General features: G+C 48.5%; 1 protein-coding gene across 1 annotated transcript in view; it reads right to left on the bottom strand.

Annotated features, from left to right (window-relative positions):
- LOC100329037 (kielin130 protein) overlaps nucleotides 1-16,872 on the bottom strand; it is a 138,295-nt gene that overhangs the window by 66,474 nt on the left and 54,949 nt on the right. Inside the window, exons 27-28 of the mRNA XM_085498999.1 lie at nucleotides 15,968-16,061; nucleotides 15,615-15,788 (exon numbers count right to left, since the gene is read on the bottom strand). Coding sequence (XP_085355125.1) covers nucleotides 15,615-15,788; nucleotides 15,968-16,061 — 268 coding nt within the window. The remainder of the gene's footprint in view (nucleotides 1-15,614; nucleotides 15,789-15,967; nucleotides 16,062-16,872) is intronic.

The following is a 16,872-nucleotide window of genomic DNA, read 5'->3' as shown; positions in this document are numbered from 1 at the left end:
AGAGCAGAGCAGTGAAGATGACTGTTGTACCTACCTTGACACACAGGACAACATTCACTGGGTGGCAGCAGAGCAGTGAAGATGACTGTTGTACCTACCTTGACATACAGGACAACATTCACTGGGTGGCAGCAGAGCTGAGCAGTGAAGATGACTGTTGTACCTACCTTGACACACAGGACAACATTCACTGGATGGCAGCAGAGCAGTGAAGATGACTGTTGTACCTACCTTGACACACAGGACAACATTCACTGGGTGGCAGCAGAGCAGAGCAGTGAAGATGACTGTTGTACCTACCTTGACACACAGGACAACATTCACTGGGTGGCAGCTGAGCAGAGCAGTGAAGATGACTGTTGTACCTACCTTGACACACAGGACAACATTCACTGGATAGCAGCAGAGCAGTGAAGATGACTGTTGTACCTACCTTGACACACAGGACAACATTCACTGGGTGGCAGCAGAGCAGAGCAGTGAAGATGACTGTTGTACCTACCTTGACACACAGGACAACATTCACTGGATGGCAGCAGAGCAGTGAAGATGACTGTTGTACCTACCTTGACACACAGGACAACATTCACTGGGTGGCAGCATAGCAGTGAAGATGACTATTGTACCTACCTTGACACACAGGATAACATTCACTGGGTGGCAGCAGAGCAGAGCAGTGAAGATGACTGTTGTACCTACCTTGACACACAGGACAACATTCACTGGGTGGCAGCAGAGCAGTGAAGATGACTGTTGTACCTACCTTGACACACAGGACAACATTCACTGGGTGGCAGCAGAGCTGAGCAGTGAAGATGACTGTTGTACCTACCTTGACACACAGGACAACATTCACTGGGTGGCAGCAGAGCTGAGCAGTGAAGATGACTGTTGTACCTACCTTGATACACAGAACAACATCCACTGGGTGGCAGCATAGCAGAGCAGAGCAGGGAAGATGACTGTTGTACCTACCTTGACATACATGACAACATTCACTGGGTGGCAGCAGAGCTGAGCAGTGAAGATGACTGTTCTACCTACCTTGACATACAGGACAACATTCACTGGGTGGCAGCATAGCAGAGCAGAGCAGGGAAGATGACTGTTGTACCTACCTTGACAGACATGACAACATTCACTGGGTGGCAGCAGAGCTGAGCAGTGAAGATGACTGTGATACCTACCTTGACACACAGGACAACATTTACTGGGTGGCAGCAGAGCAGTGAAGATGACTGTTGTACCTACCTTGACACACAGGACAACATCCACTGTGTGGCAGCATAGCAGAGCAGGGAAGATGACTGTTGTACCTACCTTGACACACAGGACAACATTCACTGGGTGGCAGCAGAGCTGAGCAGTGAAGATGACTGTTGTACCTACCTTGACACACAGGACAACATTCACTGGATGGCAGCAGAGCAGTGAAGATGACTGTTGTACCTACCTTGACACACAGGACAACATTCACTGGGTGGCAGCAGAGCAGAGCAGTGAAGATGACTGTTGTACCTACATTGACACACAGGACAACATTCACTGGGTGGCAGCAGAGCAGAGCAGTGAAGATGACTGTTGTACCTACCTTGACACACAGGACAACATTCACTGGATGGCAGCAGAGCAGTGAAGATGACTGTTGTACCTACCTTGACGCACAGGACAACATTCACTGGGTGGCAGCAGAGCAGAGCAGTGAAGATGACTGTTGTACCTACCTTGACACACAGGACAACATTCACTGGATGGCAGCAGAGCAGTGAAGATGACTGTTGTACCTACCTTGACACACAGGACAACATTCACTGGGTGGCAGCATAGCAGTGAAGATTACTATTGTACCTACCTTGACACACAGGACAACATTCACTGGGTGGCAGCAGAGCAGAGCAGTGAAGATGACTGTTGTACCTACCTTGACACACAGGACAACATTCACTGGGTGGCAGCAGAGCAGTGAAGATGACTGTTGTACCTACCTTGACACACAGGACAACATTCACTGGGTGGCAGCAGAGCTGAGCAGTGAAGATGACTGTTGTACCTACCTTGACACACAGGACAACATTCACTGGGTGGCAGCAGAGCTGAGCAGTGAAGATGACTGTTGTACCTACCTTGACACACAGGACAACATTCACTGGGTGGCAGCAGAGCTGAGCAGTGAAGATGACTGTTGTACCTACCTTGATACACAGAACAACATCCACTGGGTGACAGCATAGCAGAGCAGAGCAGGGAAGATGACTGTTGTACCTACCTTGACATACATGACAACATTCACTGGGTGGCAGCAGAGCTGAGCAGTGAAGATGACTGTTCTACCTACCTTGACACACACGACAACATTCACTGGGTGGCAGCATAGCAGAGCAGAGCAGGGAAGATGACTGTTGTACCTACCTTGACACACATGACAACATTCACTGGGTGGCAGCAGAGCTGAGCAGTGAAGATGACTGTTATACCTACCTTGACACACAGGACAACATACACTGGGTGGCAGCAGAGCAGTGAAGATGACTGTTGTACCTACCTTGACACACAGGACAACATCCACAGTGTGGCAGCATAGCAGAGCAGGGAAGATGACTGTTGTACCTACCTTGACACACAGGACAACATTCACTGGGTGGCAGCAGAGCTGAGCAGTGAAGATGACTGTTGTACCTACCTTGACACACAGGACAACATTCACTGGGTGGCAGCAGAGCAGTGAAGATGACTGTTGTACCTACCTTGACACACAGGACAACATCCACTGGGTGGCAGCAGAGCAGAGCAGTGAAGATGACTGTTGTACCTACCTTGACACACAGGACAACATTCACTGGGTGGCAGCAGAGCAGAGCAGTGAAGATGACTGTTGTACCTACCTTGACACACAGGACAACATTCACTGGATGGCAGCAGAGCAGTGAAGATGACTGTTGTACCTACCTTGACACACAGGACAACATTCACTGGGTGGCAGCAGAGCAGAGCAGTGAAGATGACTGTTGTACCTACATTGACACACAGGACAACATTCACTGGGTGGCAGCAGAGCAGAGCAGTGAAGATGACTGTTGTACCTACCTTGACACACAGGACAACATTCACTGGATGGCAGCAGAGCAGTGAAGATGACTGTTGTACCTACCTTGACGCACAGGACAACATTCACTGGGTGGCAGCAGAGCAGAGCAGTGAAGATGACTGTTGTACCTACCTTGACACACAGGACAACATTCACTGGATGGCAGCAGAGCAGTGAAGATGACTGTTGTACCTACCTTGACACACAGGACAACATTCACTGGGTGGCAGCATAGCAGTGAAGATTACTATTGTACCTACCTTGACACACAGGACAACATTCACTGGGTGGCAGCAGAGCAGAGCAATGAAGATGACTGTTGTACCTACCTTGACACACAGGACAACATTCACTGGGTGGCAGCAGAGCAGTGAAGATGACTGTTGTACCTACCTTGACACACAGGACAACATTCACTGGGTGGCAGCAGAGCTGAGCAGTGAAGATGACTGTTGTACCTACCTTGACACACAGGACAACATTCACTGGGTGGCAGCAGAGCTGAGCAGTGAAGATGACTGTTGTACCTACCTTGACACACAGGACAACATTCACTGGGTGGCAGCAGAGCTGAGCAGTGAAGATGACTGTTGTACCTACCTTGATACACAGAACAACATCCACTGGGTGACAGCATAGCAGAGCAGAGCAGGGAAGATGACTGTTGTACCTACCTTGACATACATGACAACATTCACTGGGTGGCAGCAGAGCTGAGCAGTGAAGATGACTGTTCTACCTACCTTGACACACACGACAACATTCACTGGGTGGCAGCATAGCAGAGCAGAGCAGGGAAGATGACTGTTGTACCTACCTTGACACACATGACAACATTCACTGGGTGGCAGCAGAGCTGAGCAGTGAAGATGACTGTTATACCTACCTTGACACACAGGACAACATACACTGGGTGGCAGCAGAGCAGTGAAGATGACTGTTGTACCTACCTTGACACACAGGACAACATCCACAGTGTGGCAGCATAGCAGAGCAGGGAAGATGACTGTTGTACCTACCTTGACACACAGGACAACATTCACTGGGTGGCAGCAGAGCTGAGCAGTGAAGATGACTGTTGTACCTACCTTGACACACAGGACAACATTCACTGGGTGGCAGCAGAGCAGTGAAGATGACTGTTGTACCTACCTTGACACACAGGACAACATCCACTGTGTGGCAGCATAGCAGAGCAGGGAAGATGACTGTTGTACCTACCTTGACACACAGGACAACATTCACTGGGTGGCAGCAGAGCTGAGCAGTGAAGATGACTGTTGTACCTACCTTGACACACAGGACAACATTCACTGGGTGGCAGCAGAGCTGAGCAGTGAAGATGACTGTTGTACCTACCTTGATACACAGAACAACATCCACTGGGTGGCAGCATAGCAGAGCAGAGCAGGGAAGATGACTGTTGTACCTACCTTGACATACATGACAACATTCACTGGGTGGCAGCAGAGCTGAGAGGTGAAGATGACTGTTGTACCTACCTTGACACACAGGACAACATTCACTGGATGGCAGCAGAGCAGTGAAGATGACTGTTGTACCTACCTTGACACACAGGACAACATTCACTGGGTGGCAGCAGAGCAGAGCAGTGAAGATGACTGTTGTACCTACCTTGACACACAGGACAACATTCACTGGGTGGCAGCAGAGCAGAGCAGTGAAGATGACTGTTGTACCTACCTTGACACACAGGACAACATTCACTGGATGGCAGCAGAGCAGTGAAGATGACTGTTGTACCTACCTTGACACACAGGACAACATTCACTGGGTGGCAGCAGAGCAGAGCAGTGAAGATGACTGTTGTACCTACCTTGACACACAGGACAACATTCACTGGATGGCAGCAGAGCAGTGAAGATGACTGTTGTACCTACCTTGACACACAGGACAACATTCACTGGATGGCAGCATAGCAGTGAAGATGACTGTTGTACCTACCTTGACACACAGGACAACATTCACTGGGTGGCAGCATAGCAGTGAAGATGACTATTGTACCTACCTTGACACACAGGATAACATTCACTGGGTGGCAGCAGAGCAGAGCAGTGAAGATGACTGTTGTACCTACCTTGACACACAGGACAACATTCACTGGGTGGCAGCAGAGCAGTGAAGATGACTGTTGTACCTACCTTGACACACAGGACAACATTCACTGGGTGGCAGCAGAGCTGAGCAGTGAAGATGACTGTTGTACCTACCTTGACACACAGGACAACATTCACTGGGTGGCAGCAGAGCTGAGCAGTGAAGATGACTGTTGTACCTACCTTGATACACAGAACAACATCCACTGGGTGGCAGCATAGCAGAGCAGAGCAGGGAAGATGACTGTTGTACCTACCTTGACATACATGACAACATTCACTGGGTGGCAGCAGAGCTGAGCAGTGAAGATGACTGTTCTACCTACCTTGACACACATGACAACATTCACTGGGTGGCAGCATAGCAGAGCTGAGCAGTGAAGATGACTGTGATACCTACCTTGACACACAGGACAACATTTACTGGGTGGCAGCAGAGCAGTGAAGATGACTGTTGTACCTACCTTGACACACAGGACAACATTCACTGGGTGGCAGCAGAGCTGAGCAGTGAAGATGACTGTTGTACCTACCTTGACACACAGGACAACATTCACTGGATGGCAGCAGAGCAGTGAAGATGACTGTTGTACCTACCTTGACACACAGGACAACATTCACTGGGAGGCAGCAGAGCAGAGCAGTGAAGATGACTGTTGTACCTACATTGACACACAGGACAACATTCACTGGGTGGCAGCAGAGCAGAGCAGTGAAGATGACTGTTGTACCTACCTTGACACACAGGACAACATTCACTGGATGGCAGCAGAGCAGTGAAGATGACTGTTGTACCTACCTTGACGCACAGGACAACATTCACTGGGTGGCAGCAGAGCAGAGCAGTGAAGATGACTGTTGTACCTACCTTGACACACAGGACAACATTCACTGGATGGCAGCAGAGCAGTGAAGATGACTGTTGTACCTACCTTGACACACAGGACAACATTCACTGGGTGGCAGCATAGCAGTGAAGATTACTATTGTACCTACCTTGACACACAGGACAACATTCACTGGGTGGCAGCAGAGCAGAGCAGTGAAGATGACTGTTGTACCTACCTTGACACACAGGACAACATTCACTGGGTGGCAGCAGAGCTGAGCAGTGAAGATGACTGTTGTACCTACCTTGATACACAGAACAACATCCACTGGGTGACAGCATAGCAGAGCAGAGCAGGGAAGATGACTGTTGTACCTACCTTGACATACATGACAACATTCACTGGGTGGCAGCAGAGCTGAGCAGTGAAGATGACTGTTCTACCTACCTTGACACACACGACAACATTCACTGGGTGGCAGCATAGCAGAGCAGAGCAGGGAAGATGACTGTTGTACCTACCTTGACACACATGACAACATTCACTGGGTGGCAGCAGAGCTGAGCAGTGAAGATGACTGTTATACCTACCTTGACACACAGGACAACATACACTGGGTGGCAGCAGAGCAGTGAAGATGACTGTTGTACCTACCTTGACACACAGGACAACATCCACAGTGTGGCAGCATAGCAGAGCAGGGAAGATGACTGTTGTACCTACCTTGACACACAGGACAACATTCACTGGGTGGCAGCAGAGCTGAGCAGTGAAGATGACTGTTGTACCTACCTTGACACACAGGACAACATTCACTGGGTGGCAGCAGAGCAGTGAAGATGACTGTTGTACCTACCTTGACACACAGGACAACATCCACTGTGTGGCAGCATAGCAGAGCAGGGAAGATGACTGTTGTACCTACCTTGACACACAGGACAACATTCACTGGGTGGCAGCAGAGCTGAGCAGTGAAGATGACTGTTGTACCTACCTTGACACACAGGACAACATTCACTGGGTGGCAGCAGAGCTGAGCAGTGAAGATGACTGTTGTACCTACCTTGATACACAGAACAACATCCACTGGGTGGCAGCATAGCAGAGCAGAGCAGGGAAGATGACTGTTGTACCTACCTTGACATACATGACAACATTCACTGGGTGGCAGCAGAGCTGAGAGGTGAAGATGACTGTTGTACCTACCTTGACACACAGGACAACATTCACTGGATGGCAGCAGAGCAGTGAAGATGACTGTTGTACCTACCTTGACACACAGGACAACATTCACTGGGTGGCAGCAGAGCAGAGCAGTGAAGATGACTGTTGTACCTACCTTGACACACAGGACAACATTCACTGGGTGGCAGCAGAGCAGAGCAGTGAAGATGACTGTTGTACCTACCTTGACACACAGGACAACATTCACTGGATGGCAGCAGAGCAGTGAAGATGACTGTTGTACCTACCTTGACACACAGGACAACATTCACTGGGTGGCAGCAGAGCAGAGCAGTGAAGATGACTGTTGTACCTACCTTGACACACAGGACAACATTCACTGGATGGCAGCAGAGCAGTGAAGATGACTGTTGTACCTACCTTGACACACAGGACAACATTCACTGGATGGCAGCATAGCAGTGAAGATGACTGTTGTACCTACCTTGACACACAGGACAACATTCACTGGGTGGCAGCATAGCAGTGAAGATGACTATTGTACCTACCTTGACACACAGGATAACATTCACTGGGTGGCAGCAGAGCAGAGCAGTGAAGATGACTGTTGTACCTACCTTGACACACAGGACAACATTCACTGGGTGGCAGCAGAGCAGTGAAGATGACTGTTGTACCTACCTTGACACACAGGACAACATTCACTGGGTGGCAGCAGAGCTGAGCAGTGAAGATGACTGTTGTACCTACCTTGACACACAGGACAACATTCACTGGGTGGCAGCAGAGCTGAGCAGTGAAGATGACTGTTGTACCTACCTTGATACACAGAACAACATCCACTGGGTGGCAGCATAGCAGAGCAGAGCAGGGAAGATGACTGTTGTACCTACCTTGACATACATGACAACATTCACTGGGTGGCAGCAGAGCTGAGCAGTGAAGATGACTGTTCTACCTACCTTGACACACATGACAACATTCACTGGGTGGCAGCATAGCAGAGCTGAGCAGTGAAGATGACTGTGATACCTACCTTGACACACAGGACAACATTTACTGGGTGGCAGCAGAGCAGTGAAGATGACTGTTGTACCTACCTTGACACACAGGACAACATTCACTGGGTGGCAGCAGAGCTGAGCAGTGAAGATGACTGTTGTACCTACCTTGACACACAGGACAACATTCACTGGATGGCAGCAGAGCAGTGAAGATGACTGTTGTACCTACCTTGACACACAGGACAACATTCACTGGGAGGCAGCAGAGCAGAGCAGTGAAGATGACTGTTGTACCTACATTGACACACAGGACAACATTCACTGGGTGGCAGCAGAGCAGAGCAGTGAAGATGACTGTTGTACCTACCTTGACACACAGGACAACATTCACTGGATGGCAGCAGAGCAGTGAAGATGACTGTTGTACCTACCTTGACGCACAGGACAACATTCACTGGGTGGCAGCAGAGCAGAGCAGTGAAGATGACTGTTGTACCTACCTTGACACACAGGACAACATTCACTGGATGGCAGCAGAGCAGTGAAGATGACTGTTGTACCTACCTTGACACACAGGACAACATTCACTGGGTGGCAGCATAGCAGTGAAGATTACTATTGTACCTACCTTGACACACAGGACAACATTCACTGGGTGGCAGCAGAGCAGAGCAGTGAAGATGACTGTTGTACCTACCTTGACACACAGGACAACATTCACTGGGTGGCAGCAGAGCAGAGCAGTGAAGATGACTGTTGTACCTACCTTGACACACAGGACAACATTCACTGGGTGGCAGCAGAGCAGTGAAGATGACTGTTGTACCTACCTTGACATACAGGACAACATTCACTGGGTGGCAGCAGAGCTGAGCAGTGAAGATGACTGTTGTACCTACCTTGACACACAGGACAACATTCACTGGATGGCAGCAGAGCAGTGAAGATGACTGTTGTACCTACCTTGACACATAGGACAACATTCACTGGGTGGCAGCAGAGCAGAGCAGTGAAGATGACTGTTGTACCTACCTTGACACACAGGACAACATTCACTGGGTGGCAGCAGAGCAGAGCAGTGAAGATGACTGTTGTACCTACCTTGACACACAGGACAACATTCACTGGATGGCAGCAGAGCAGTGAAGATGACTGTTGTACCTACCTTGACACACAGGACAACATTCACTGGGTGGCAGCAGAGCAGAGCAGTGAAGATGACTGTTGTACCTACCTTGACACACAGGACAACATTCACTGGATGGCAGCAGAGCAGTGAAGATGACTGTTGTACCTACCTTGACACACAGGACAACATTCACTGGGTGGCAGCAGAGCAGTGAAGATGACTGTTGTACCTACCTTGACACACAGGACAACATTCACTGGGTGGCAGCATAGCAGTGAAGATGACTATTGTACCTACCTTGACACACATGACAACATTCACTGGGTGGCAGCATAGCAGTGAAGATGACTATTGTACCTACCTTGACACACAGGACAACATTCACTGGGTGGCAGCAGAGCAGAGCAGTGAAGATGACTGTTGTACCTACCTTGACACACAGGACAACATTCACTGGGTGGCAGCAGAGCAGAGCAGTGAAGATGACTGTTGTACCTACCTTGACACACAGGACAACATTCACTGGGTGGCAGCAGAGCAGTGAAGATGACTGTTGTACCTACCTTGACATACAGGACAACATTCACTGGGTGGCAGCAGAGCTGAGCAGTGAAGATGACTGTTGTACCTACCTTGACACACAGGACAACATTCACTGGATGGCAGCAGAGCAGTGAAGATGACTGTTGTACCTACCTTGACACACAGGACAACATTCACTGGGTGGCAGCAGAGCAGAGCAGTGAAGATGACTGTTGTACCTACCTTGACACACAGGACAACATTCACTGGGTGGCAGCAGAGCAGAGCAGTGAAGATGACTGTTGTACCTACCTTGACACACAGGACAACATTCACTGGATAGCAGCAGAGCAGTGAAGATGACTGTTGTACCTACCTTGACACACAGGACAACATTCACTGGGTGGCAGCAGAGCAGAGCAGTGAAGATGACTGTTGTACCTACCTTGACACACAGGACAACATTCACTGGATGGCAGCAGAGCAGTGAAGATGACTGTTGTACCTACCTTGACACACAGGACAACATTCACTGGGTGGCAGCATAGCAGTGAAGATGACTACTGTACCTACCTTGACACACAGGATAACATTCACTGGGTGGCAGCAGAGCAGAGCAGTGAAGATGACTGTTGTACCTACCTTGATACACAGGACAACATTCACTGGGTGGCAGCAGAGCAGTGAAGATGACTGTTGTACCTACCTTGACACACAGGACAACATTCACTGGGTGGCAGCAGAGCTGAGCAGTGAAGATGACTGTTGTACCTACCTTGACACACAGGACAACATTCACTGGGTGGCAGCAGAGCTGAGCAGTGAAGATGACTGTTGTACCTACCTTGATACACAGAACAACATCCACTGGGTGGCAGCATAGCAGAGCAGAGCAGGGAAGATGACTGTTGTACCTACCTTGACATACATGACAACATTCACTGGGTGGCAGCAGAGCTGAGCAGTGAAGATGACTGTTCTACCTACCTTGACATACAGGACAACATTCACTGGGTGGCAGCATAGCAGAGCAGAGCAGGGAAGATGACTGTTGTACCTACCTTGACACACATGACAACATTCACTGGGTGGCAGCAGAGCTGAGCAGTGAAGATGACTGTGATACCTACCTTGACACACAGGACAACATTTACTGGGTGGCAGCAGAGCAGTGAAGATGACTGTTGTACCTACCTTGACACACAGGACAACATCCACTGTGTGGCAGCATAGCAGAGCAGGGAAGATGACTGTTGTACCTACCTTGACACACAGGACAACATTCACTGGGTGGCAGCAGAGCTGAGCAGTGAAGATGACTGTTGTACCTACCTTGACACACAGGACAACATTCACTGGATGGCAGCAGAGCAGTGAAGATGACTGTTGTACCTACCTTGACACACAGGACAACATTCACTGGGTGGCAGCAGAGCAGAGCAGTGAAGATGACTGTTGTACCTACATTGACACACAGGACAACATTCACTGGGTGGCAGCAGAGCAGAGCAGTGAAGATGACTGTTGTACCTACCTTGACACACAGGACAACATTCACTGGATGGCAGCAGAGCAGTGAAGATGACTGTTGTACCTACCTTGACGCACAGGACAACATTCACTGGGTGGCAGCAGAGCAGAGCAGTGAAGATGACTGTTGTACCTACCTTGACACACAGGACAACATTCACTGGATGGCAGCAGAGCAGTGAAGATGACTGTTGTACCTACCTTGACACACAGGACAACATTCACTGGGTGGCAGCATAGCAGTGAAGATTACTATTGTACCTACCTTGACACACAGGACAACATTCACTGGGTGGCAGCAGAGCAGAGCAGTGAAGATGACTGTTGTACCTACCTTGACACACAGGACAACATTCACTGGGTGGCAGCAGAGCAGTGAAGATGACTGTTGTACCTACCTTGACACACAGGACAACATTCACTGGGTGGCAGCAGAGCTGAGCAGTGAAGATGACTGTTGTACCTACCTTGACACACAGGACAACATTCACTGGGTGGCAGCAGAGCTGAGCAGTGAAGATGACTGTTGTACCTACCTTGACACACAGGACAACATTCACTGGGTGGCAGCAGAGCTGAGCAGTGAAGATGACTGTTGTACCTACCTTGATACACAGAACAACATCCACTGGGTGACAGCATAGCAGAGCAGAGCAGGGAAGATGACTGTTGTACCTACCTTGACATACATGACAACATTCACTGGGTGGCAGCAGAGCTGAGCAGTGAAGATGACTGTTCTACCTACCTTGACACACAGGACAACATTCACTGGGTGGCAGCATAGCAGAGCAGAGCAGGGAAGATGACTGTTGTACCTACCTTGACACACATGACAACATTCACTGGGTGGCAGCAGAGCTGAGCAGTGAAGATGACTGTTATACCTACCTTGACACACAGGACAACATTCACTGGGTGGCAGCAGAGCAGTGAAGATGACTGTTGTACCTACCTTGACACACAGGACAACATCCACAGTGTGGCAGCATAGCAGAGCAGGGAAGATGACTGTTGTACCTACCTTGACACACAGGACAACATTCACTGGGTGGCAGCAGAGCTGAGCAGTGAAGATGACTGTTGTACCTACCTTGACACACAGGACAACATTCACTGGGTGGCAGCAGAGCAGAGCAGGGAAGATGACTGTTGTACCTACCTTGACACACAGGACAACATTCACTGGGTGGCAGCATAGCAGTGAAGATGACTATTGTACCTACCTTGACACACAGGACAACATTCACTGGATGGCAGCAGAGCAGTGAAGATGACTGTTGTACCTACCTTGACACACAGGACAACATTCACTGGGTGGCAGCATAGCAGTGAAGATGACTATTGTACCTACCTTGACACACAGGACAACATTCACTGGGTGGCAGCAGAGCAGAGCAGTGAAGATGACTGTTGTACCTACCTTGACACACAGGACAACATTCACTGGGTGGCAGCAGAGCAGTGAAGATGACTGTTGCACCTACCTTGACACACAGGACAACATTCACTGGGTGGCAGCAGAGCAGAGCAGTGAAGATGACTGTTGTACCTACCTTGACACACAGGACAACATTCACTGGGTGGCAGCAGAGCAGAGCAGAGCAGTGAAGATGACTGTTGTACCTACCTTGACACACAGGACAACATTCACTGGATGGCAGCAGAGCAGAGCAGTGAAGATGACTGTTGTACCTACCTTGACACACAGGACAACATTCACTGGATGGCAGCAGAGCAGTGAAGATGACTGTTGTACCTACCTTGACACACAGGACAACATTCACTGGGTGGCAGCATAGCAGTGAAGATGACTATTGTACCTACCTTGACACACAGGACAACATTCACTGGGTGGCAGCAGAGCAGAGCAGTGAAGAAGACTGTTGTACCTACCTTGGCACACAGGACAACATTCACTGGGTGGCAGCAGAGCAGTGAAGATGACTGTTGTACCTACCTTGACACACAGGACAACATTCACTGGGTGGCAGCATAGCAGTGAAGATGACTATTGTACCTACCTTGACACACAGGACAACATTCACTGGGTGGCAGCAGAGCAGAGCAGTGAAGATGACTGTTGTACCTACCTTGACACACAGGACAACATTCACTGGGTGGCAGCAGAGCAGTGAAGATGACTGTTGTACCTACCTTGACACACAGGACAACATTCACTGGGTGGCAGCAGAGCTGAGCAGTGAAGATGACTGTTGTACCTACCTTGACACACAGGACAACATTCACTGGGTGGCAGCAGAGCAGTGAAGATGACTGTTGTACCTACCTTGACACACAGGACAACAATCACTGGGTGGCAGCAGAGCAGAGCAGTGAAGATGACTGTTGTACCTACCTTGACACACAGGACAACATTCACTGGGTGGCAGCAGAGCAGTGAAGATGACTGTTGTACCTCCCTTGACACACAGGACAACATTCACTGGGTGGCAGCAGAGCTGAGCAGTGAAGATGACTGTTGTACCTACCTTGACACACAGGACAACATTCACTGGGTGGCAGCAGAGCTGAGCAGTGAAGATGACTGTTGTACCTACCTTGATACACAGAACAACATACACTGGGTGGCAGCATAGCAGAGCAGAGCAGGGAAGATGACTGTTGTACCTACCTTGACATACATGACAACATTCACTGGGTGGCAGCAGAGCTGAGCAGTGAAGATGACTGTTCTACCTACCTTGACACACAGGACAACATTCACTGGGTGGCAGCATAGCAGAGCAGAGCAGGGAAGATGACTGTTGTACCTACCTTGACACACATGACAACATTCACTGGGTGGCAGCAGAGCTGAGCAGTGAAGATGACTGTGATACCTACCTTGACACACAGGACAACATTCACTGGGTGGCAGCAGAGCAGTGAAGATGACTGTTGTACCTACCTTGACACACAGGACAACATCCACTGTGTGGCAGCATAGCAGAGCAGGGAAGATGACTGTTGTACCTACCTTGACACACAGGACAACATTCACTGGGTGGCAGCAGAGCTGAGCAGTGAAGATGACTGTTGTACCTACCTTGATACACAGAACAACATCCACTGGGTGGCAGCATAGCAGAGCAGAGCAGGGAAGATGACTGTTGTACCTACCTTGACATACATGACAACATTCACTGGGTGGCAGCAGAGCTGAGCAGTGAAGATGACTGTTATACCTACCTTGACACACAGGACAACATTCACTGGGTGGCAGCAGAGCTGAGCAGTGAAGATGACTGTTGTACCTACCTTGACACACAGGACAACATTCACTGGATGGCAGCAGAGCAGTGAAGATGACTGTTGTACCTACCTTGACGCACAGGACAACATTCACTGGGTGGCAGCAGAGCAGAGCAGTGAAGATGACTGTTGTACCTACCTTGACACACAGGACAACATTCACTGGATGGCAGCAGAGCAGTGAAGATGACTGTTGTACCTACCTTGACACACAGGACAACATTCACTGGGTGGCAGCATAGCAGTGAAGATGACTATTGTACCTACCTTGACACACAGGACAACATTCACTGGGTGGCAGCAGAGCAGAGCAGTGAAGATGACTGTTGTACCTACCTTGACACACAGGACAACATTCACTGGGTGGCAGCAGAGCAGTGAAGATGACTGTTGTACCTACCTTGACACACAGGACAACATTCACTGGGTGGCAGCAGAGCTGAGCAGTGAAGATGACTGTTGTACCTACCTTGATACACAGAATAACATCCACTGGGTGGCAGCATAGCAGAGCAGAGCAGGGAAGATGACTGTTGTACCTACCTTGACATACATGACAACATTCACTGGGTGGCAGCAGAGCTGAGCAGTGAAGATGACTGTTCTACCTACCTTGACACACAGGACAACATTCACTGGGTGGCAGCATAGCAGAGCAGAGCAGGGAAGATGACTGTTGTACCTACCTTGACACACATGACAACATTCACTGGGTGGCAGCAGAGCTGAGCAGTGAAGATGACTGTTATACCTACCTTGACACACAGGACAACATTCACTAGGTGGCAGCAGAGCAGTGAAGATGACTGTTGTACCTACCTTGACACACAGGACAACATCCACTGTGTGGCAGCATAGCAGAGCAGGGAAGATGACTGTTGTACCTACCTTGACACACAGGACAACATTCACTGGGTGGCAGCAGAGCTGAGCAGTGAAGATGACTGTTGTACCTACCTTGACACACAGGACAACATTCACTGGGTGGCAGATGCGGATGACTACATGGTACATTACATGTGATTGGCTGACATGTGACATTTCCATTCTCACAAGTGCACTGAATACAACTGTCTTGCACCGAAGCAAATATACTTCCTTCTCTGTATGTTATTCCACCATAAGTACACCCTGTTAGGAACACAAAACATATATTGAATATGAAGTTAATATATATATTGTGTCACAATGATAATTGTAGTAACTGTATTGCATGTAGCAGCTAGAGATTGACACAACAGAAGCAAGTAAATACTACACACATATAATAACTGTATCTATTACAATCAATTTAAGTGTTGACTCCTTACCATTACAGTCTGGACAGCATTCGTTTGGTAACGATAATGGGTTACCACATTTCTTATCACACTCAATAACACTACAGCCTATACTTGCATCATCCTGTGAATATAATCATGCAGCGTTAGTTATCTGGAGAACAGTAAAAAAACTGAAATGAGTCAGCCGTGTTCAAAGGTGTGACCTGATGTTGTCAGAGTCGTGGCTCTGCAATTGTATTCATTAATACAAAATGTCTTTCAGTCAGCGAGTTAGAGTTGGATCTAAAAAATGAAATGATGTGCATCAAAGCTCTATAATTATTTTCTATGTTAAATATATATGTACCAATATAGAATGGTAGCTGTTTATGTTTACAGAGATCCAATTATCGAATGCCAGATTATAAATTAAATGTATTTTAACATTAAAATGGCTGCCAGTCCACCATTTCGATTTGAATCATCAAAACAATATATTGTGCAAATGTGCAACAAAATGTATGTAGTAACTTTGAATGTGATTGAAATGTGTCTGAATGTCATCGAAACACTATGGCTGCCAGGTGGCCATCGATAAACAAAATGACACGATCAATGTCCCATAATGCCAAATGTATATATTTATGTGTGAAATCAATTTATACATGACTGAGATCCCCTCGCAGAGAAGTAAAAACGCTTGATTTTGATGCATTTTGAACGTTAAATAGCCGCCATCTCACCATTTTGAATGTGCTCATCAAATGAATGCATGCGCATATATAAATCAAAATACATAGGTCACAAAAACATGTGACCAGTGAACGAATTTGTAGTGTATGGTCAGCAAATGAGTGTGAATAAATAGACTAATCTAATATCATCAAAAATCAGATTTACTGAAGGGCAATGGTAATTGCATAGCATATGTTTTAATTTCAAGTAAACAAACA

Source organism: Saccoglossus kowalevskii, chromosome 5 (assembly GCF_978046115.1).
Source record: "Saccoglossus kowalevskii chromosome 5, keSacKowa6.1, whole genome shotgun sequence".
NCBI classification, from domain to species: domain Eukaryota; kingdom Metazoa; phylum Hemichordata; class Enteropneusta; family Harrimaniidae; genus Saccoglossus; species Saccoglossus kowalevskii.
Note: the sequence above shows the minus strand (reverse complement) of the source record. Positions and strands in the feature narration are given on the sequence as shown.